At 39.7% G+C, this 22,268-nt stretch overlaps 3 protein-coding genes across 4 annotated transcripts; all 3 read left to right on the top strand.

Moving 5' to 3' along the window:
- The first annotated feature begins 269 nt into the window (after window positions 1-269).
- On the top strand, window positions 270-2,398 carry LOC125016649 (lymphocyte antigen 75-like). The gene is made up of 3 exons (XM_047599268.1): window positions 270-787; window positions 882-1,524; window positions 1,874-2,398. Exons 1-3 carry the CDS (start codon window positions 504-506, stop codon window positions 2,069-2,071), a joined length of 1,125 nt encoding a protein of 374 aa, XP_047455224.1. The 5' UTR covers window positions 270-503; the 3' UTR covers window positions 2,072-2,398.
- A 422-nt stretch (window positions 2,399-2,820) lies between these two features.
- Window positions 2,821-8,913, top strand: tmem147 (transmembrane protein 147). Its single transcript, XM_047599796.1, has 8 exons — window positions 2,821-2,951; window positions 3,482-3,584; window positions 4,036-4,105; window positions 5,096-5,161; window positions 5,297-5,433; window positions 5,530-5,614; window positions 5,838-5,959; window positions 8,186-8,913. Exons 2-8 carry the CDS (start codon window positions 3,508-3,510, stop codon window positions 8,304-8,306), a joined length of 678 nt encoding a protein of 225 aa, XP_047455752.1. The 5' UTR covers window positions 2,821-2,951; window positions 3,482-3,507; the 3' UTR covers window positions 8,307-8,913.
- A 5,343-nt stretch (window positions 8,914-14,256) lies between these two features.
- On the top strand, window positions 14,257-21,888 carry sult2st3 (sulfotransferase family 2, cytosolic sulfotransferase 3). Of its 2 annotated transcripts, none has more exons than XM_047599333.1 (6): window positions 14,257-14,422; window positions 17,818-18,026; window positions 18,112-18,238; window positions 18,359-18,453; window positions 18,531-18,711; window positions 18,825-21,888. In XM_047599333.1, the coding sequence occupies exons 1-6, from the start codon at window positions 14,287-14,289 to the stop codon at window positions 18,938-18,940; spliced, it is 864 nt and encodes a 287-aa protein (XP_047455289.1). In that variant the 5' UTR covers window positions 14,257-14,286; the 3' UTR covers window positions 18,941-21,888. The 2 variants fall into 2 exon arrangements, with proteins under 2 accessions (XP_047455289.1, XP_047455290.1); XM_047599334.1 differs by lacking the exon at window positions 14,257-14,422 and adding an exon at window positions 15,123-15,282.
- Window positions 21,889-22,268: the final 380 nt, after the last annotated feature.

Raw genomic sequence — 22,268 nt, 5'->3', positions numbered from 1 at the left:
GTGTAAAGGTATGTGGATGTGGACCTTATATGGGGGTTGGGGAGTAATTTATAAGTAATTGTTTGAAGTCTTTGTTCTAATGAGAGAAATTGCAATTTTGTTGACTTGCAATGACAATAAAGTCATTCTGATTCTGATTCCTCTAATTAAAAAACAAAAAACACAACAAAAAAGGAACTAATTAGTTCAGCCACTACACAATCGTTCAAGTGACCCTCGTTGGTATGTGGTGAGGTACCGCTTGGATTATTTGGGCAGTCATAAAACTATTTTAAGCAGTTGATCAACAACAACTACAAAAAAATTGATATATAATAGTCATTTAAAAATATGCTAATCTAGTATGTCTGCTGTAAGAGGAGGTGAGGAGATTTATTACTGGTCCATTGGATCTGGTGAGGTGTGTCTAGGTAGTTGCAATAAAAGCAGAGTGACTTCCCTCCACCCGTCACTGCTATAGGAGCTCTGCATACGTTTGACTTGACGCAAAGGCAGAAGTAGACATGGGGAAAAAGAGGATCCCTGAGCTCACACTATCCCTCCTTCTCACTGCTGCTCTTTGCCTGGGAGCAAAGATCCAGACCTTAGTTTATCTTCCCGACGTAACTTTGAACTGGGATGATGCGAGACAGTACTGCCAGAGGGAGCACGTAGACTTGGTGACTAGGACGGTGGTGAGCGTCTTCCCACTGGTTAAGGTGATGACGGCCGCTGGCGTCAAAATTGCCTGGATGGGTCTGCACAGACGTCTTGACAAACCGACAGTGTGGAAGTGGGTAGATCTAGAGTGAGTATCATCTTTAAATCTCTTTACATCTGTCAGTGTCTTCAACAAAAATGAGGTAAAATGCAGTTGTTGAGCTTGTGTCTTTTTCTTCCAGAACTGGTAAAGGGATCTCAGGAGCTGATCTCTCATGGAGGTCTTACTGGGCCAGTATGGAGAAGAGCAATCATTGTGCCTATATGGCAGATAATCTCATGTGGTACAGTGCTCCATGTTCAAAGGCATATCCTTATTACTGCTCTGACGGGAAAAGGGTTGAGTATCACAGTTTTAACAGGAGCTGGTACAATGCTTCATGGTCCTGCCAAGAACAGGGTAGTTATCTAGCCACCATCGACAGTTCCAGCAAAGATTATGTTGCTGAAGGGGGTTGGATTGGACTGTACAGAAAGACTGAACAGGACTGGAGCTGGGTTGGAAATCTGTCATCGAGGTACAGAAACTGGGCACCAAGCCATCCATTTGTTGAAGACTGTGGGTATTTTTCTTCTACTGTGAAACTGTGGCACAGCACCAAATGCGACAGAGAGCTTTGGTTTCTCTGCTACGATGTCAACGTGGTGGTGGTGAACGAGAACAAGACGTGGGAGGACGCTCTGAGACACTGCAGGGGGATGGAAAGAACGTGCGCCCCCTATAACGGGCCCTGCGTCAAAAACTTCGACCTCGTGAGCCTGACGGACCCGTTTGAATTCAGACACATCAGAAGAAAGATTGACAGACTGACCAGCACTAATGAGGTTTGAGAATCTGCAGAATTAGTTCTTTGAAGCATTAACACTGAATTATGTCTTGTTCGTCAAATCACAGCCTTCATATTTATCTTGCAGCTACTGGACAGTTCACTGTATAAATGATCAATATTCAATCTAAACGTGTTTTTACTAATATCTCACCTCACCTGTTGTGTTATTTTTTTCTGACCTCACTTATTAAGATACATTTCTTTGTCAATCAAGTGACTGCTTTTACATGTATTTCTTATTACACTTCATTGAAGTGCTTGTTTTTTTTTTTTGAAGGAAACTGTCAGCAGATATAACACTTCCACCTGAAGAAGGGACATTAAAGCTCTCTTGTGTTCCTCAGGTGTGGACGGGCTTACGCTTCCTGGGAGGGGAGTGGTGGTGGTCGAATGGAGAGGAGCTGGACCAGGATGGGGCGCTGCCAGACTGTCCTCCGCAGGGTGAACACTGTGGGGTCTTGTCACGCAAGACAAATGATTTGGAGATACGAGACTGCGCAGAAAAGAGAAACTTTGTGTGCTCTGGTGAGGTAGAAGAGTAGGGAACATAAATGCTGCAGTGAATGAGTGCTTATTGAACAGACAGGTTTGATTCTATGTTGATCTAAATATTACTTTTTGTAGGACTCATTTTGTTCTTTATGTGATGTTTCAACAACATTTGTAAGTGAATCTGTGGTGTAAACATTTAATAATTAGACAGAGAAATTGATATAGACAAAGTATGTAAATACAGACAATTAAATGCTCCGTGAAAGCAAATAAACTTGTTTGTCTGCTTTTTTATGAGACTTTTTTGTTTAGCTCATGTACCTTAAAATTTCATGACATAAAACTGCTGTGAGTAGGTAGGCTGCTTTTGAATTAAAGACTGAAAAAGAAACCCTATTTGTCCTGTGTTTTTGATTTCTGACAACACAAGAGTGAATGAATTTTATATTGAACATTTCAAACAAAACTCAAAATATGTAACCATTTTCAAATACCAAAGAAAGAAATAATTATTATAAACCAAAAACAAAAGAAAACAAAAATATGTGTCAACAGAAACACAGCCCACAGAGTAGGACGAAGTAAATGCTTAAAAAAAAAAAAAAAACTACCCCTTTTCACCTATTCCTCACTTTGTGTCATTATTTATTATTTATATTTATCATTTATTCTGTCTGAACGTACCATACAGAGGATTTTAAAATTTATTTTTAAAAATTGAAAGATTTAAAAATATTAAACACACTGTTTAATACTACTAATTCATCCACCATGTATTTGAAACACACGCAAACACAATGACTACAGGAGCCCGCATCCCGGAACAGATAATTTGGTTCCTAGACATCGTCGGAAGGATTTCGTGGTCGAGCCGCGGCTACTTCCGCTTGTCATTCAACGAAATTTCTTTTCGACGGTTTGCTTCAAACAGTAAGTCCTGACTCTGAAAATACTATTTATACGGGTGCTGGCATATTGTTTGAATCTTCACTTACTGTGAGTTATCTTTATGTTTGTCCTCCACCGGGAGAAAATATCCTCAAACCTCGTTGGCTAAATGTAGCAGCGTGTCTGGTACCGGCGGAGGGATTGTAGCTTAGCCAGCTAATGTTCAGTCTGTTGCACTGATAAACGACATGCTGAACTTTATATCTCTGAAATATTAATTTAAAATAAATGCTGTATTCTTTATTTGGCCATGTCAGACTTCTTATTTTCGTTTAAATGTAAAATATCCCTGTTTGTACGCGTAAAAACCACGTACTCTATTATAGGAGTCAATACCATATGATCAAACCCCGAAGGAGGGTTTAATTAACTACACTAATAAACATTTCGTTAATACATATAATTTAAGAAATGATACGTCAAGCTCGTCTTATAATAAAAACTTAATAATGTTGCTTAAGAGTAAGATTTGAATATACACTGAATTGCTTTACTTTTCTGTTTCTGTACAGGGAGCTGAATTCTGTGACCTGACATCATGACACTTTTTCACTTTGGAAACTGCTTTGCGCTGGCGTATTTTCCTTACTTTATAACATACAAATGCAGTGGCCTGTAAGTACTTTTATTTATTTTTAATTTGGCAGCTGCTACATCTATGATGACTGACGCTCAGTTGTCTATAGTGTTTGTGTTGTCCATAAGTAAAATATTCTCTTGTTCTAAATTGTAAAGTTACTACCGTGGGCTCGTTTTCTGTTCCTGCAATGCAGCAACATATGTTCATAATCTTCTTAGTAGTAGCGGCAGTCAGACATTTGGGAGGGGGTCTACGCAATCCTCTTAGATCTGAGTGGTGTGCTCTTGAATATGGCTGCATGTTCCTTTAAATGCAAGATTTGGACATTTCTCTCATTATATTCACGCTTAAATCCTAAAAGCATTACATCCTGAAATAGAAAATTCTGTCTAGACTTTATTATTTTACAATAAACCGACATATTCTGCATTTTGTGTATTTAACAGTTCAGGGTTTTCACTCTTTGTTTGTCCGTTCAACATTTAGTTCAGAGTACAATGCCTTCTGGAGATGTGTCCAGGCTGGAGCAACGTACCTGTTTGTCCAACTGTGTAAGGTGAGAGAAGATGAAATGTCGTGCCATGTTTTTAGAGCCCATATCTGGAAATATTTCAACACAGTGTTCACGGTCTTGGCTCAGTACGCCGCCAAAATAGATTTGAAATGAAACAAGATGCAAATTAACTGCAGTTTAACTTCAAGAGAGAAGCTTTTTGGAATTTAAATTTTTATACACCGTACCCGATGGACAAATGCTTCTTAAATAAAGTGTTCATTTTCCAGGCAATTACTGCCTGAAGTCTGGGCGTCATGAACATCACCAAGAAATAAGTTTCCTCCTTTGTGATGCTTTGTGAATTTCATCTAGACTCGGACGTAACAGAATATTCCACTTCTCTACTTTCATGTATTCAGTGAACACTAGTTCCTCTCTGCCACTGGAAGGCATGTATTCCCATGCTTCTCCCTCTTGTTTTACAGATAACGTTGTAGATTTAAGATCATGAGCTGTTCCGAGCCTTCTTCATTCTGTCATTGTGGTTCAGGGTGATCTGAGTTTCATTTGTGCGTAGACTATTCTTTTGCTTCTGTGGATATCCTGTTTATGTTGCAGAGCTCACCAGTAAAAAAAAAAAAAAAGAAAAAAAAGAAAGAAAATGAAAAGTGATTTTGGCTGCTCCTAATAGTCCTGCTCTCTGATGGAATTGCTTTTTACAATTTAAGCGTCGGCCTGTTTCATGTTGACTCCAACAGTTTCCAAAAGCAAATGCTACACTTTGACTTGATAAACTGAAAAAATAAGGAAGTACTACCTACTATCTACATATTAAATAGCTGTAATTCATAAGTCTTGCTTCCAGTTGAGACCAGAAGCCAAAGCCCATGTCAGTGATATTATTGTCGCTGGTTTTGATAACAACTGTAGTTACAAAATGGTTTCATATCATAAACAGCATGTCCTACTTATAAATCACTTTAGAAAAAACTCAAATGTCAGTGGTTTCTATATGTCGTAACAGCGTTTGCTCTTTTGTTTGTGTCTCAGATGCTGTTCCTAGCTACGTTTTTTCCCACATGGGAAGGAGGAGCTGGCGTTTACGACTTTGTAGGGGTATGTGTCGAAACATCGTCATGGTATCAACAACATCAGAAAATAAGATGAACAAATTGTCATGTTTATGTCACTTATTGTGAATGTAAAAAAAATGGAAGCGCGTGTATGAGGCTCCAGCGTTTTGTCTTCCAGGAATTTATGAAGGCCACAGTGGACATGGCCGACCTGCTGGGTCTCCACCTCGTGATGTCTCGTAATGCTGGTAAAGGAGAGTACAAGATCATGGTGGCTGCCATGGGCTGGGCCACAGCAGAGCTCGTGATGTCAAGGTTAGCACCAACAGAGGAAGCACATGTTCAACTTTAAATTGTAACGCATCTCAACACCAAAGCTCACATCTTTTCTGTCTCATTGTGTTTGTTCAGGTGTCTTCCTCTGTGGGTAGGAGCCAGAGGAATCGAGTTTGACTGGAAATACATTCAGATGAGCTTCGACTCCAACATCAGTTTGGTGAGTTGCTCTGTCGCCGTCTTCTTCTCTCATTGTATGTGCTTAACCACTGTGACCACTGTTTCCTTTCTTATCAGTTACTTCTCTGTTCAGCCGTCCATCTCCCCACAGTGTTCACACATCTCATTAATAGCGATTGATATCAGATGTAAACTCTTGTGCTTCCAGTTTTGCAGTATTGCCAAATACAAATTAAAACCAGTTGTTTTTTCTGTGCGTGTAGGTCCATTACATTGCCATGGCAGCAGTCGTGTGGATGTTCACACGATATGATCTTCCCAAAAGCTTCAGGGTGCCTGTTACTGTGCTGCTGGCTCTCTGTGTCTACAAAGCTTTCCTAATGGAGTAAGTCTTGCACATTTTTACACACATTCAAAAAAAAAATTAAAAAAAAAATGCATGACAACACATACAGTGGAAGAAAGATGATATGTGTGTAATTTCGGTTTAATGTCACTAAAATTGCAGTTAATTCTTTATGTTTCTCTCTCATTTTACTTAACTTTTTGAGTAAAATCAAATAAGCAATGTACCACATGTGAGTCTGAGTACTCTTAATTTTATGAGAGTGGACTGAGTTAGATCATAGATCTTCAACACCAGGTCCATGACCCCTACGGGATCCGGGGAGGCCCTGCAAGGGGGTCGCAAAATCTTTGGTTGTCTAGATACTTGAGTCTAATAAATAACTATTTGTTTAAGTTCAGTCCGGGTTCGTCTGCCTGTTTTGTGGTTTGTTAACCACAAGATGGCACTGCGACAACGTATATATGATTAATGATGGGCCCTTCTTGTATTTACACAACAAAAATCTGTAGAAAAGTTCTGTGTACCTGCAGAAGCTCCCATTTAGACTTTTATTATCATATCTTTCACGATCCAGCACCCTGCACATAACTCTTTTTGGATCTGCGTGTCTTTGGTCCTTTTTGTATTTAAACAGAACATTATTTATTATTAAATATTATTGAATAATAAAGTATTACGGGGCTGTATTCCCCATAATGATTTGAATGACAAATTGACTTTAAAGTTGGTACAGCAGAGCTGTGGTGCCGGTTGGACGAGTTCAGCAAAGAACTATTAACCAGCAGACCACAGTTTGTGTCCCACATGAAATCAAAAAGAAAGCTCCCTTTGGTCTTATTGTTAAGTTATTCTTTTCAGGAGTTCATTTTCTGTTTGGTCTAAGCAACAAGCCTTTATGGTTAGGTTTAGAAATAGATCATGGTCAAGGTTAATCCTCTGTTATAACGACAGAAAACCTTTTCTACAAAAAAGGCCGGAAGACAGATCTCGAGATTTGGATCAGGTCTCAGCTGCAGCTTCACAAACGACCGTCCTTCAGGATTATTTCTGCTGCTCAGTTTTGGATCCTAAGCAGTCATGAAATAGACCTTGAATGTTGAAGTCGGTTGTGAGAAACCACTCAAGTTTATTATAATTATCCTGTGACCTTGAGGAGACAACAACAGCCAAGTGACAAATTTTATTGTTATTTTAAAAAATAGCCTTGATATTAAATAATAAACCCACCGTGTCAACACAATTTAGCTTCACCATCTGAAGAGAATAAAAAATAATAGCAAGCAAGACTGTTGAGTTTTCTTCAGTGCTCATTTTTTTAAAGTATATTTTTATTGCAAATTATAACAGTATATAATACTTGTTGCATCAAGGGCAATCATTGATTTTCAGGTTTTATAACAAAGAAAATAAAAAATAAAACAAATAATGACGGATAAAAAGAAGAGAAAAAAGCAGCATATAACAGTATTATTATTATAATTATAATTAACAGTAGCAATAAGACGGATCTTTACACATGAAAGGTGATGTCACAACTAAATGTGAGCTTGTGCTGGATGGAAGAAGCCTTAATATGGTCGATATGGCCCCATGGTCTTTAATAATCAATCATTCAAACCGCAATTCTATCCAAAACTTGTATTCAGTCTGTATTTGTGGATCAAAGATTCTCCAGACACAATATGTCACTGATTTCCCTCAGCCACGTGTCAAATGTAGATACAGTATCTGAATACCAATGACGTAAGATAATTTTTTTTTTTTTTTTTTTTCCCAGAATAGCACCCAGATGTACGGACCGTTTTGTGCTATTAGAGTAGCAGGGGACAGGGTTCCCATTGTCCGTTAAACGCCTTTGAATAAAAATCGAATACAGACGACCAAAATGAGTAGAGATTGGGACATGTCCAAAATTGGTGTGTCAGCGTACCTACCTGGTTCTGGTATTTATTGCAGTGGGGAGATACAGTGGAAACATCTTATTAACTTTAAATTATGAATAATGTAATCTATGTATTATTTTGAACTGTATTAGTTTATGCCTAGCGTTTAATGAGTATTTATGGATATTCAAAAGACCTTTTTCCCAATGTAGTAGTTAGCAGGCCTGGACCCCACCCTCAGATAAAAGCCTAAACTCTGTACGAGTTATTTAGAAATGATTAAGCTACTTTGGGTGGTGAAAAAGCTTTTTTTTTTTTTTTTTTTTTTAAGCTTTGATTTTTGGACTTAGGCCTCTCTCTCTCTCTGTTGTGTCCGCAGGTTGTTTGTCCACGTCTTCCTGCTGGGCAGTTGGACGGTGTTGCTGGTGAAAGCTGTGCTGACCGGTGCCATCTCTCTCTGCTCACTCTTCCTCTTCGTCACTCTCGTTCACAGCAACTAACGCACACACACAGCACTCTGGGATAAGCCTCGGACAGTCTCTCGGGTCCAGATTGGACTGAGGTCGCCATAAATCAGAAGCCTGACACCGTATCAGTCTTGGTGTCGGAGTGAAGCATTAAAGATGACCGGCTGGGTGTTTGAACTGGAAAAGGTGCTCAGGTTAAAGCTTTGTCTGCTTTCAGTCAACTACTATAGAGGCAGAATGAATTTGTGACATGAGGAGGCTTCTGTAAAATGACTGGCTTACCTGAGCTGTGTTGGTTTCACAATGTGAATTTTGTATCAGGTTGACCACAAGAACAGTCGAGACTGAACTAATATATTTCTTCTTCATACATTCTCCAGTGAGCTGCCATAGATTAAGTAGTAAATAGAAATGGTAACAAATGAATAACTGTTTATTGTGTGGCCCCAAATAATCAATTTATTTATACATCAATTTAAATCGATAAAGCATAAATGTGGGACGTTTCTTTTTCTAATTTCTGAAGTAGATGTAAAACTATGAATGAACTGAATCTGTATTATGACCCCGTTATGTTGACTTTTAACATTCTGTGATTATTTTTTTTTTTGACATAAATAAATATCCTTGTATTGTCTTAGCTCAGCGTCTTGATTAATCAGAAATGAAAGGTTTTGTGGTCGATCAGACACAGGTTTAAGAACTTTATTGATACTAGTTTCACAAACCTAACCCAGGACCAAATAGTCTGAAGGTTAGGGTACTGTTTTATATTCACTCTTTATTTAGCTCACAGAGTAAACACTTCTTCTGCTTCGTCTCAACATCCATTCCTAAGAGAAAACATATTGTAGCCTGCAATCACAGGTTAACATCATATTGTTGTCATCGATGGAATGTGCACGCTACACTCACTGGCCACTTTATTAGGTACACCTGTTTAATTGCTTGTTAACACAAATAACCAATCACCCAATCACATGTCTGCAGTTTAACACATTTAGGCGTGTAGAGGTGATCAAGACAACTTACTGTAGTTCAAACTGAGGATCAGAATGAGGAAAAAGGGGATTTAAGTGACTTTGAACGTGGTGTGGTTGTTGGTGCCAGACGGGCTGGTCTGAGTATTTCAGAAACTGCTGATCTACTGGGATTCTCATGCACAACCATTTCTAGGATTTACAGAGGGAATAAAGAGAAAATATCCAGTGAGCAGCAGTTGTGTGGACAAGAATGCCCTGTTGATGTGAGACGTCAGAGGAGAATGGGCAGACTGGTTGGAGATGATAGAAAGGCAACAGTAACTCAAACAACCACTCGTTACAACCAAGTAGTGAAGACCACCTCTGAACACACAACACGTCCAACCTTGAAGAAGATGGGCTACAGCAGCAGAAGACCACACCGGGTGCCACTCCTGTCAGCTAAGAACAGGAAACTGAGACTACAGTTCTCACAGGCTCACAAACATTAGACAATAGAAGATTGGAAAAACGTTTCCTGGTCTGACAAGTCTCAATTTCAGCTGCTACATTCAGGTGTCAGGGTCAGAATTTGGCGTAAACAACCTGAAAGCATGGATCCATCCTGCCTCGTATCAACAGTTCAGGCTGGTGGTGGTGGTGTAATGGTGTGGGGGATATTTTCTTGGCACACTTTGGGCCCCTTAGTACAAACTGAGCATGGTTTAAATGTCACAGTCTACCTGTGTATTGTTGCTGACCATGTCCATCTCTTCATGACCACAGTGTACCCATCTACTGACGGCTACTTCCAGCAGGATAATGCACCATGTCACAAAGCTCTGGAGCATGACAATGAGTTCACTGTATTCCAATGGCCTCCACAGTCCCCAGATCTCAACCCAATAGACCATCACCTTTGGAATGTGGTGGAACGGGAGATTCGCATCATAGATGTGCGGCCGACAAATCTGCAGCTACTGCGTGATGCTATCATGTCAATATGGACCAAAATCTCTGAGGAATCTTTCCAACACCTTGTAGAAAGTATGCCATGAAAAATTAAGGCTAAACTTTTACTAGCAAGGTGTACCTAATAAAGTGGCCGGTGAGTTTAAGTTGTAATCTAATGCTGTAAATTGAGAAAAAAAAAATGTTGGTCAAACTCATACAGCCAGTTTTTCCACTGAAAAATTTCCCAGGAAAGTGTCTCCCTGCTGTGGCTTTGTCCTTCCCTTTACAGATGAATGCCAAAACCTTTTTCTCACTTCCCACAGTTCTACTGTTGCAGCCACGTTGTCCGCAGAGGGACGGAGGTGGAGAAATAAAGTCCTGAACATACTGTAAAGGACAGAGGAAGGGATTGTTAGGTAAGCAACTAAAGGAGGCGTTTAAAGAGAAGGAGACAAAAGAGGATAATGGATGTTTAAAAAAAAAAAAGCAAGCAGTAGCATTTGACACGTTCTAATGTTCACAAATGCCTCACTCTTCTTCTTCTTTTATTGCTTTTTATTTTTTGTACTTTCCCAAACGCTGTACAGTTAATGGTGAGGAAACTCTTAAAGTCTCTTTCATATCCGCACAAATGTTTTCAGATCCCCATTTACGTTTCAAAGCTTTTTTCCCCTTCTGTTTCAGCAGAGTGGGTGGAGATAGGCAGGAGGACGGCTGGTGATGTAACAAATACCTATGATTTCTTTTTTTTTATTATTATTATTAGGGTTTTTCATCAGTCTATAATTTGCTAATCCCAATTCAAGTCTTAAATATGAACATATTTATGTATTTATGTCCTTATGTCCATTTATTGCTGCTTCATTTCCAGTACGACTCCCTGTGACCCCAGTCTATTATGTTTCACCACAGGAAAGACCTGAATTTATAGATGCGTGACAATAAATTTTGTTATTTGCAAAGTAATTCTGGGTCTCTGACTTTCCTTATTTTTTCGTTCTTTGTGTAGATCTTACATTTAACCCATAACCTCTTCAGAAACCCTGTTTATGTATTAATTTATTTAATGAAGACAATCAAACACTAACAGGAAACAGATGAAATAATTCACACAGACAATCTATGAAACACAGGAGGTTTTGTACTTTGTGTGTGTGCGTGATAAGAGAAAACTACTTAAGTAAACCCATAAAGAAACAAAGTAAATAAAAGTAAATATCAATAAAAAAAATCCAAATATAATTTTCAACAGTGTTTTTAAAAGTGATACATTAATAAACAAATAAACTCAAAATATGCAGTAGTTATGAGTCTGTAACTATGGTTCTTTTTTTCGTTCCATACCACATTTTTATGCAGACAATGACGAGTTACAACTTGCTGAATCTGTAGCTAAACTCAACCTAAACAGAGCCCCCTAACTCCTCCCCTCCCCTCCCCCGACTCAGTGTGGACACACAGACTCCACCATGCATCTTGACCAATTACATTCGGCTGAACATGAAAAAAGAAAGAAAGACAAAAAAAATATGAATAGAATAAAATAAATTGACGTCCAAACTTCGCGACCGACACACCTGTCAGATAATACATGAGCTGGACTTGATTGATCCAGTGAACTTTGACATCCCTCTTGCTTAAACTGCAGAAACAGACTCTTCAACGCAGAGGTTGTCTGCTGTGACTGAAAAATACTGTTATAAACTGTTTGTAAAGCTGTTAGGCGATTATATTCACAGTGACAGTGACAGGTGTGTCTCAGGGCGCCCTTCTGGGGTTGCTATTATTCTTCCATTATATCTTGGTTTGGTCTCTCACATAATATTTTCAATTAACACAACCTGGAGTGTGTCATCGCTTCAGAATGAAAAGAATTACATTCCCTGGAGTAATAACTTGGGCATGATAGAACATGTTGATTATATCAGGGAAAAACTATCAATCTGTCAGAATATAAACTTAGACTTAGACTTATACTTAGACTAACTTTATTGTAATTTTGTATGCACAGGGTGGATACAGAATGGAATTTCATTGCATGTGATACAGGACAATGTGATAAAATTATAAATAGAATAAGATAAAATACAATATAAAGTGCAGCAGCGATGTAGATGGTGCATGTATCATAGTGCAAAAAATGTTTAACAGTGCAAAATATTCAGTGCAGAGAATGAAAGTAAAATAGTTCAGTTAAGTACAGAAGTTGAGGGTTCAAGTCCAGTTAAGAGTTCAACAGTTCCACAGCCTGGTGGACCTGCACCGGATGCTGGGGAACCTCTTTCCAGAGGGCAGCAGGGAGAACAGTGCAGACGCAGCACTGTGATGAGGTGTCCCATATGGAGGGAAGAGGGGTCCCGATGATCCGCTCCGCTGTCCTCACCGCTGTCCTCACGTTCTTCCGGTCGGAGGCGCTGCAGCCTCCACATTAGACAGAGAGGCAGCTGCTCAAACCGAAGTTCAGATTCTCTGACATTTTGCAAATATGCAATTTTGTACATAAACAGATGTATGTATCCTTTTAGGTCTTATTTAAAACTAACATCACAAACATTAGAAAGACAGAGCTACATTTCCAGATCATTATTATTACTAGTTAATTGAATTGGGACAATGCACATTAAGCAACACTGGTGCGTTAGTCATCAGTTTCAATGCGCCGGACTTAGAACAAATGCTAAGCCGTAGTCTCAAAGCAGGTACGCAACATAGACAGAGAAGACTTTAAAACAACAATCAAACAATAGACATTTATAGAACCAGACACAGATAGACAGTGTCAAAACACAAACACAGACAGACAGTATCGAAACAGACAAGATAGATAGTTGAGTTAAGCTCAAGCGTTTTCCTTTTTTAATTCTATATTTTACTAACGTAACCTTATATTTTTATTTGCGTAGTTTGACGTAGTAAGTATAAAATAAATTGACTCAAAAAAATGCTCAAGCTCATGCCCTGTCTACTATGTATTTAGCGTCCCCCTCAGAAACACTGTACGTTCAAAGGAGCCGATGGTTACCGTTATTAGATTAAGCTTGCTGCTAAAGTTGTTATTTCTAGAAATAAAATCAGAAGCGTAATGAGTAAAAGAAGTTACAGTCTGGACGGCACCAAACACAGAACCACTTTCAGAAAGGTAATGCATCACTGCAGCAGTTTTATTTACCGGAGAGGAGCTGGTGAAACGGAAAGACAAGAACATCTGATTTATATCACACAGGATGTTTTTGACTTTTCTGTCAAGAAGAAAAGGGCACATATAAAGGTCACAGTCCGGTGAAAGGTGTATGTATCTCTCTATGCAACAGACTTTCTTAATCAATACGTAGTTCGTCTCACTCTGCCTGCGCTACCCCTCCTCCTCTCTTCCTCTCTCTCTTTCTGCTTGACACCAACAAAGTTCTCATTATTGAAATGTGGCAATGGTCTGTACTGGTATGTAATATACACACATGCGCACACACACTCACTGCTTTCTTTGTGTAGCAGGGCATTGTTGCTGCTCGTATATGTTTGCAGGAATGCCCACTACTTGCTGCAGGGACACACTGACTTCAGTGTGATGTCCTGGATTCCTGCGAGAATTAGATTGTGACTCTAGGATCGTGGTTTTACTGACTGTTTTCCAAGCACGTCAGGCCACACTTTAAAAGATTAAAACTGTGGTCAGACCAAGCTGAGCTCTGAACTATTGTAACTTCCAGTTGTGTTAATAAGAAATCGCATATACAGGAACAGGAACTCATTTGTAAATGGTGTTTTTAGATGAAAAGCATCACCAGCGTTATAGGCTCCAGAGCAATGCTGCAGGAGTAAAATTTTTTTTTTTTTTTTTTTTTTTTTTAACTCGAATTTGTGCAAACAAGAGTCCTCTAACTCTGCTAATCGGGTCACAGATCAGAAAATAGCTAGTGATTTCCAGCACAGAGTTGCCATTCACAGAAATAGACAAGGGGGGAAAAAAGTGTTCAGCCCTGCCAGCTAGCTTGATGAATAAAGAGGAACTCTGGGTAAGACTGAACGTAACAAGAGAAGGACTACCTCCAATAGACAGAGGTAGGCGCACACCAATAGCACACCAAGTCCCAGTCTTCATGTCATCCATTGAGTACATTTGCTACCATGGCCTCCTCCTGCCTCCTGGGGCCCACACCGCAGAGAGCTTGGAGTTTGCAAGAAATTTCCTTGTGGAAGACACAGATGTGTTTGCAATTACTTATCCCAAGTCAGGTATGGTGCGTCTGTTTGCTTGTCTCTTGTTTTGGTTTGTTGTAGTCTCTAGTGGGTGTTGCGGATTTACCTATCCCATTAAGATGTTCATCTGTGTATTTTACTACAGAGAGGCTAGTCTATGTGGTAAACCTTGTTGTTTACGTATTTATATCAGATTATTTTACAAAATTTGCAGGTAAAAGACTTTCTAGAGTTTTGTTGTTGCTGTGGGGCCAGTTTGGAAGCAGTGCGTTTGCATTTATTGACCCTATGTCAGATGTGTGTCTGTACCACTGGTCTCTACAGTATTTCCAAAGTCAGAACTTCTTTCCTGAACCTGTGATGAAATCGGAGGCCAGACGTCTCCTGAAAATGGAGATTTGAGGGAAAGATGTGGAAGAGGATAAGTTAGTCTGCTGGACGGGTGTGACTGTTGAGTTCATGTACACATTTAGAATGTTGAGTTCCGGAGGAACCGTGTTGCCTTCATGTCCCTCGGAAACTATTTATCTGATAAATAATTGTAATTGCGCACCCAGTTAAATTTGGTCGGGTACTGTTTTCATGTAATTCCTTACGTCACATAATAATAATAATGATGAAAATGTGAGATGAATAATGAAACACTTGACTGTGAGTCGCAAACGTTCAGCTCGTCGGTTCTTAATATTTGCTTAAAGCTAGTTTCTCCTAGTTACTATTGAACGCAGCAGGAAATCCTTCTTCTTTTTTCATCATGTCGTCCTCCGATGAGGTATACATGGTTTACCGTGAGCTGCTGCTTCCTAACGAAACTCACTCATCGGAAAGCGTCAAGTTTGCGGAGGAGTTCAAGTTTAAAGACGATGATGTTTTGGTTGTCACATATCCGAAGTCAGGTCAGAGTTTCTGAGATTTATTGGGTTTGTCTTTCACAGCAAATGTAGCCCATTGAAAACACTGTGTGATGCGACACATTTATTTTTTACCTGGGTTTATCTGTCTCTGCTTCTTGCTTCTCTGTCCGGATGTACTTTAGCCTACATAAACTCAGCTGTGAACTTTATTTTTTTTTCCTGTTCTGCTCATAGCGATGACACAAGCAGCCACTAGATGGAGACAATACACAAAGATTTGTCTACGACTTGCACAGTATGCTATAAAGATGTTGATTATGTAAAGACAGCTGCTTTAGCACTATAGAGCTACACATATTCTCCAGACCCTTACTTATGCTTAAGCTTAATGCATTCTGGATCTGTCTATACTGATCAGGCATAACATTATGACCACCATTATGTCCTACTATTATGTAGGTCTCACTTGTGCCTCCAAAACAGTTGTGACTCATCAGAGAATGGACATGGGTGTTCTGAGTTTATCCTGTGTTGATGTTGTTAGTGGGAGTCTTTTGAACCTCTGTGGATCAGATTTGTTCCAGTCCATCCCACATATGCTTGATCACTTTAGGATCTCAGGAATTTGGAGGCCGGGTCAACAACTTGCGCTGTTTTGTCATGTTTTTTTGAGTTGTTCCTAAACCATTTTCATCCCCAAAAACATCCCAAAATATCCCAGCAGAACACTGAAGAAGATCAGTGTTATTTACTTCACCTGTCAGTGGTTTTAATGTCATGGCTCATCGGTGTATATTTCATTTTAGGTGCAGCAAATGCAGAATAAAGTGCAGTGGCTTTGGATTGATAATGTTCAGTTAATTCAAACTTCAAACACTTTCTCTTCCTGCTTTGCACTTATTATTATACAGTAAGTGCAGTCACGCCCCTTTACTTAAAGTGCATTACTCACTTGGCTTAAATCAACAAAATGATCAGCTGCCTTCTCACTGGTATCAGACACGTCCCTGACTAGTTCCCTGAGCGTGCAAAACCTAACCAGTGCTTTCAGACATTTAGTCAAATTCCAAACTGTTTAACTCGTTGTCAGCAAAATTTGACACGGCACATCGTGACGGGCTCTTCTTCTATGAGTAGATCCATTGTCTTCCTCTCATCTGTTCGCACAGGCTGAGCCAAGCTGTACTGACACTTCTCTTTCACTTATATTTTTGCTTAGTTCTTATTGTAGCAGAAAAGGAATTGAATTAATTCATACAGAATTAGATGCGGTTCAAGGCAGAGGCTGCAGCCTGGTAGTGTTACAAGCCACTGTAGCAGTGTGAGTGTAGGCCCCGTTAATATTAATAATACAGCTCATTTATTTTATTTAAACATTTAAAATACATACATGTCACAGCTCAGCTTCCATCTACACCCAACTCATTCCAGTCACAAGCAGGGTGAGTCAACAGAGGTACAGAAAAAGGCGTTTCCTGCCTTTCCACAGCTAGAACATAGACCATCTTTTATCTTACAAACTTTCTTTTTAGCTGGATACAAGCCCACTTCATTGTCTCCTCGGGACCTGATTTATTTTCACCCAACTAAATACCACAGTGTGCCACTCCACTTGTGACCACTGCTGTGTGTGGTCCTGGACTCTGAATATGAGATGAAATAAGATGAGAGAGATCTGCCTGCTACTGTGAGAGCAAGGACTGCTTCTGCAATTACCTGTCATGCATGAAAACTCCAGACTTTGGTAAATAATGTTGTCACTCAGGCGGCAGAGACCTGTTGTGCATCCTAGAGCTCAAAATGTTATTCAGAAAAAAGAAATGTGCAACCCAAAGCCATCGGCTCAGATAAGAGAGTTGATGACGTGCGTGGTTTCTCCGTCAGGAAGTAACTGTAACGCGAACGTGTTACAGTGAAATTCTTGTAGGGACAACGATTATCTCACTAGATGCTTTTTCATGATGGAGGGTTCTGTTGCAGGATGGACACTTCTTTCGGAAAATAAGAAATCAGAACGCTGTGCTCTTTCTGTGTGTTTAATCCAACATCTGCAGCTGAGCTCCCAGCCCGGACAAAAGCGTTGCGCGTTCAGAGTTTGCTACTCTTGAATGCTCGAGCAAAGAATGCAAAGAATGCACAGGGCAGATCTGCTTCGTACTCCTTATCTACTGGAGGGCACGTTGTTCACTCCTTTAAAAAAAATATGACGTATACCTCAGTAGACTTATAGGTTAAATAAAGCAGCATCTAAACCGTTTGTGATGATTGTGTGATGAATTTCCATTGCAGGCTCTAAGAAAAACAAAAAGGACAATACGTCCAAGAATCTCTGTTAAGGGTCTTACTTTGGGATCAACATTTTGAATGTATCAGAGGGTCCATAGAGCTTCTGGCGTCTGGTGATTGCAGGGTTATTCTATGTGACATTCAATGAAATGAAGCAAAAGTTTGACAAAGAGCTAATTTTATGACGATAAATTGTCAATTAAATTCCAAGATTGGGGCCGTCTTAGCCTTTATCTCAGTTATATCATTTGTATCATGGCGCTCAGTACCCTCTCATCTTATGTCCTGCAGGTACGATCTGGATGCAGGAAATCCTCCCGCTGGTGTTGAATGGGGGAGACCTGACCCCAGTCCACACCATTCCTAATTGGGACCGGGTCCCATGGCTGGAGGAGAAAAGACTGGCAGTGGTTGTGGATAAGTTGACATCGCCACGGGCGATGGTCTCACATTTTCCCTACAGCCTCATGCCCCCTTCCTTCTTCACCTCTAAAGCCAAGGTAAAGGGTAAATACACACGCACATCTCTTAACATAAGACGTCCTTTGTGTAATTGGGTTGTTGTCGCTTGTATTTGCGCCTTAGGTCATCTACGTCATGAGGAACCCAAAGGACATCATTGTGTCTTCATACTACTTCCACCAGATGGCCGGGTTCCTCGATGATCCGGGAACCTTTGATGAGTTCATTGATAAATTCCTGGAGGGCAGAGGTCAGAGGTCACAGCCCTCACATAAAGGCTTTACTCAGAGTGGAGGCATAAAGAGAATGAAATGTTTGTCTTTGCTGAATATAATGTGGAGTGTGTGTACAACATCTGTGTCGCCTACAGTGATGTTTGGAAAATGGACAGACCACGTAAAGAGCTGGAGGCACACGGAGCTGGGAGACCGAATAATGTACATCACATATGAAGAAATGGTGGAGGTGAGAGTCCAGAGTTGCCGGTTTGCACTGTTGACTATTTTGACAGACACACTGTATCTAACGTGTCCCTCTTCCAGGACCTGCCTGCAGCTCTACGGCGTATTTCAGACTTCCTGGGCCGCAACCTGAGCGATGAAGCCATTAAGAAGATAGCAGAACATTGCTCTTTCACGACCATGAAGGCCAACACCATGTCCAACTTCAGCCTGGTCCCTAAGAAGTACATGGACAGCGACAAGTGTCCTTTCCTCAGGAAAGGTGAGGCTGCCTGGGTCACCGACCAAAATGTAGTGACGTGTCAACTTACTTTGGCCCTTGTTCTGAAACTGATGTGTTCACTAACTCTGACCTGGTTTGTGTTTTTCTGTCAGGCATTGCTGGGGATTGGAAAAACCACTTCAACGCGGAGCAACTGGCCCGATTCTGTTCAGTCATTCGCAAAGAGATGGAGAGCGAGATCGTCTCTCTGCCTTGGACTCTGGATTGACCAACGAACAGCTGAGAGAGAAAACTGCAGACGTGAAACTAAACCCTGTAGTCATCAGTCATTTCAGATCAGGAAATTCTCTTGGTTTTAATATTAATAACATGGTTAAGTGGCAGCAGAGCAGCAGATGAGCAGCAGAGTCCATCAATGTTCTTGTGCCTCAGCAAGAAGTTCAATTTAAATTTAAACAAGACTCGATGTTTAAACTCTGAGTCAAACAAGAAAATGCTGCTACAACACTGATACATCATCTGAACCCTCCACAACTTTAAGACTGTAATGCTGTAGCACTAGATCAGTTTAGTTATTTTTCAACTGCTTAACCTAATTTTAACACATTTTTGCCCCAGTGTCTGCATAATTACCTTTTTAAGTGTCTTTTAATTATTTTTATCTAACAGTGGATTTTTATTGGTGCAGCTGTGAACCTTGATTCATCAGTCTATGTCATTTACATGAAGTCACGGTTAGAAAAAAAAAACATCAGTCATCAGGCTTCTTGAAACTTGAGACTGTTTGAAATCTTTGCCGCTAAGTTCTCATCTGTCTTCGTCCCACTATTGGCTGAAAGCATCATGATTATCCATATTCCTGCACAGTTTTCTCACTGCACACAAGAGACCAGTGTATGAAAAATCAGTCTCGACTTTTGACTTGACTTGACGTCACGGTCTGAAGTTTGCGCAGGCCTCATTTAAAAGGCCATGCAGCTGTCTTCAATTTGTTATTTATTTCTTTCTTTGATTTTGCCGTCCATTTGTGAAGAACCCAGCAATTACCTCAGCTCAGGACAACTTGTTTGACTTGCACTGTAAGTTCGTTGCAACACATGTCCAGTTTACAGCACTGTAAGAGCAGTCTATAACATTTTGAGTTTACACCAAATGCAAATCCAACAACGCTGTCTTTTGAATCAGTTTTCCGATCGCGTTTGAGCCAGACCTGATAATAGGTGATTTTGTAGAAAACGGATTGTAATTCCTAAATCAATTTCCTCCAATTTGGATGTGAATACCTCCAAATTAAAGTATTTAAGCTTATATTAATTATATTACTTTAACCTAAACATAATTTGAAAGACAAATAACCAAATGCAACCCCTTTAAATGCCTTAGAGCTATTAAAAGTGCCACACCCGGCGTGCATCTCTCATCGGGACGTTTGAGTCTTGACTGATGTGTAACCCGGGTAGGAATTTTACATTATTTACTCGAAATGAAAAAAAAAATGTACAAAATGTACTCGACTAGACTCCTGTTCCCCTGATCTTCCAGCCTGAACACGCTGTCTGTTTTCAGCAAGTCAGTGTGCATGCCACTCTCCTGACTGTATGTGAGGAATGAATGAGACATAGCCAGGTGAGACACGTTTACCTGAATCTCTAATAATCAAAATCAAAATCGTTCAACTTTTCCTCCACTGAAAGTGCAGACACGGAGCACCGAGGTCACGTTTTGCTGAGCTTGTTTGTGACATATTTTTGAGAGTGAAGCCTGACGTGTCCAGACTTGCTCCTGGATGCGCCCAGCACACATCGACAGAGGACAGGTCTTTCTCCTCGGTGGTTGGAGACAAACATGCATAACACACAACATTCAACACGTGCAATAAAATGACAGGCTTTGGTGGGATCACTGGTATTATCCTGTAATTAGTAATTAGTATCAGAGTAGAAAGCAGTTCAAAGGTTGTTGATGCACATCTTTTCTTTGTTTGATTCGACCAATAGATGGCAGCCATACTTCTTCATTCTGCTCATTCATAGTAACTGGTTCCACACAATATGCTACGAACACAATCTCATGAATAGATTCGGACTGGCTGACATATTCACATTCACACTCCCAAAACTATCGTTTTTGTAGATTCACAGCAACAAATCAAGTCCAGTCAACTTGTGTATTGAGCTTTTTTTCTGTTTTTGGGTGGAAGTCAATAATTTAATCGTATATAAGTAATGTTTAAACCTTCTCCTAAAAAGGAAGATCATTCTTTAAACGCGCTGGGAAATCAGCGATTACATCTCCCGGTCATGACACTTTTCTTCCCTGTAGCCCAATAAGAAACGCAAACAACTGCCTGCAGTCACAACAGTTAATCAAGTTTCACCGGTGTGATTAATTCGTTTTTATGCAGACTTAAATATTGCGCAAATAAATTGTTCCATTAACTGCAGTTCCTAGAAACCTTTAATAGATGAATTAGCTTCAGGAGCTGTTGGTGCTTCCATCCTTTTGTCCTGCAGTTTTATCTTTCAGTTGAACCATCACGTGGCCCAACAAGTTCTGTAAAGCTATTTAACCAACAATAGCACGTATTGCATTTTATGTTTGTTACTGGTAAAAAAAAGATTTACTTTACCAGCACAGTCAAACGAAACCAGATGATAATTTTGCTTAATTATAAATCGTTAAGGCCTAAATTCAGTGCATGTATTAATGAAGAACATTTATTCTGCGATCCTCTGAATGCAAAATATAATCATCATATAATTTAAATATTTAGTATGTCTAGAAGTGAGTGTTCATATTATTTGGTATTTGGGTGCTCTTGCATTATTTGGTATATTATGAATATGGGTTTATTTAATGCCATGATTCTCTGTAGTCACGATTGCCAGTCCTTAGGTTAGATCCTAGATCCTAGGTTCTGGAGGGCCTCAGGGAAAGATGTACGTGGGCTATAGCCCCTGTCCAAACTAGCAAAATCTGCAGAAGGACGGCTTCTTGGGGGGTCATGAATCACTGGTGATGCACTGTAGGGCCTTCAGTTTAAAGGGGTTGTCATTTTAAACTATGCCTAAAAGGGAACCCCTGTTACTTTCTTTTTTTTTTTTTTCACTTTGCTTGTCTTAATGGTATGCCCCTGGTCATTATTTTAATAGATATTAACTTAAATTCTTCTTCATGTGGTACTGAATGCAAATAAAAAATAAAAAATTAAAGATTTTTTTTTTGACAATGAAATTGCACTACATTAATAGCAACAACCACAAGAATAAAATTAATAAAACAAAATCGAAGTAAAAAAAAATAAAATAAATTAATTTGCAAACAAAGACCTGAGGCACTCGTGAGGGTGACACTTAACTAATACTGGCTAATTTATTAAAAGCGTGCCTATACGTGTTTCAACCAAACTGGTCTTCGTCGGAGCAACGTTAAATGTTTGTCAGACAGCTTAATTCATTGTTAAAAATGTAAAATTGTAAAAATAGATTAATTAATCTCAACATTGACACATCCCACTGGGGCTGAGGCAGAAATCACAAACCAGCATCTAATCTGGCCACATGCAAAACAACTTGTCGGTACACTTCTCATCGTAT

The sequence above is a fragment of the Mugil cephalus genome, chromosome 11 (genome assembly GCF_022458985.1).
Source record: "Mugil cephalus isolate CIBA_MC_2020 chromosome 11, CIBA_Mcephalus_1.1, whole genome shotgun sequence".
Classification (NCBI taxonomy): domain Eukaryota; kingdom Metazoa; phylum Chordata; class Actinopteri; order Mugiliformes; family Mugilidae; genus Mugil; species Mugil cephalus.
This window is presented reverse-complemented; position numbering and strand designations above follow the sequence as displayed.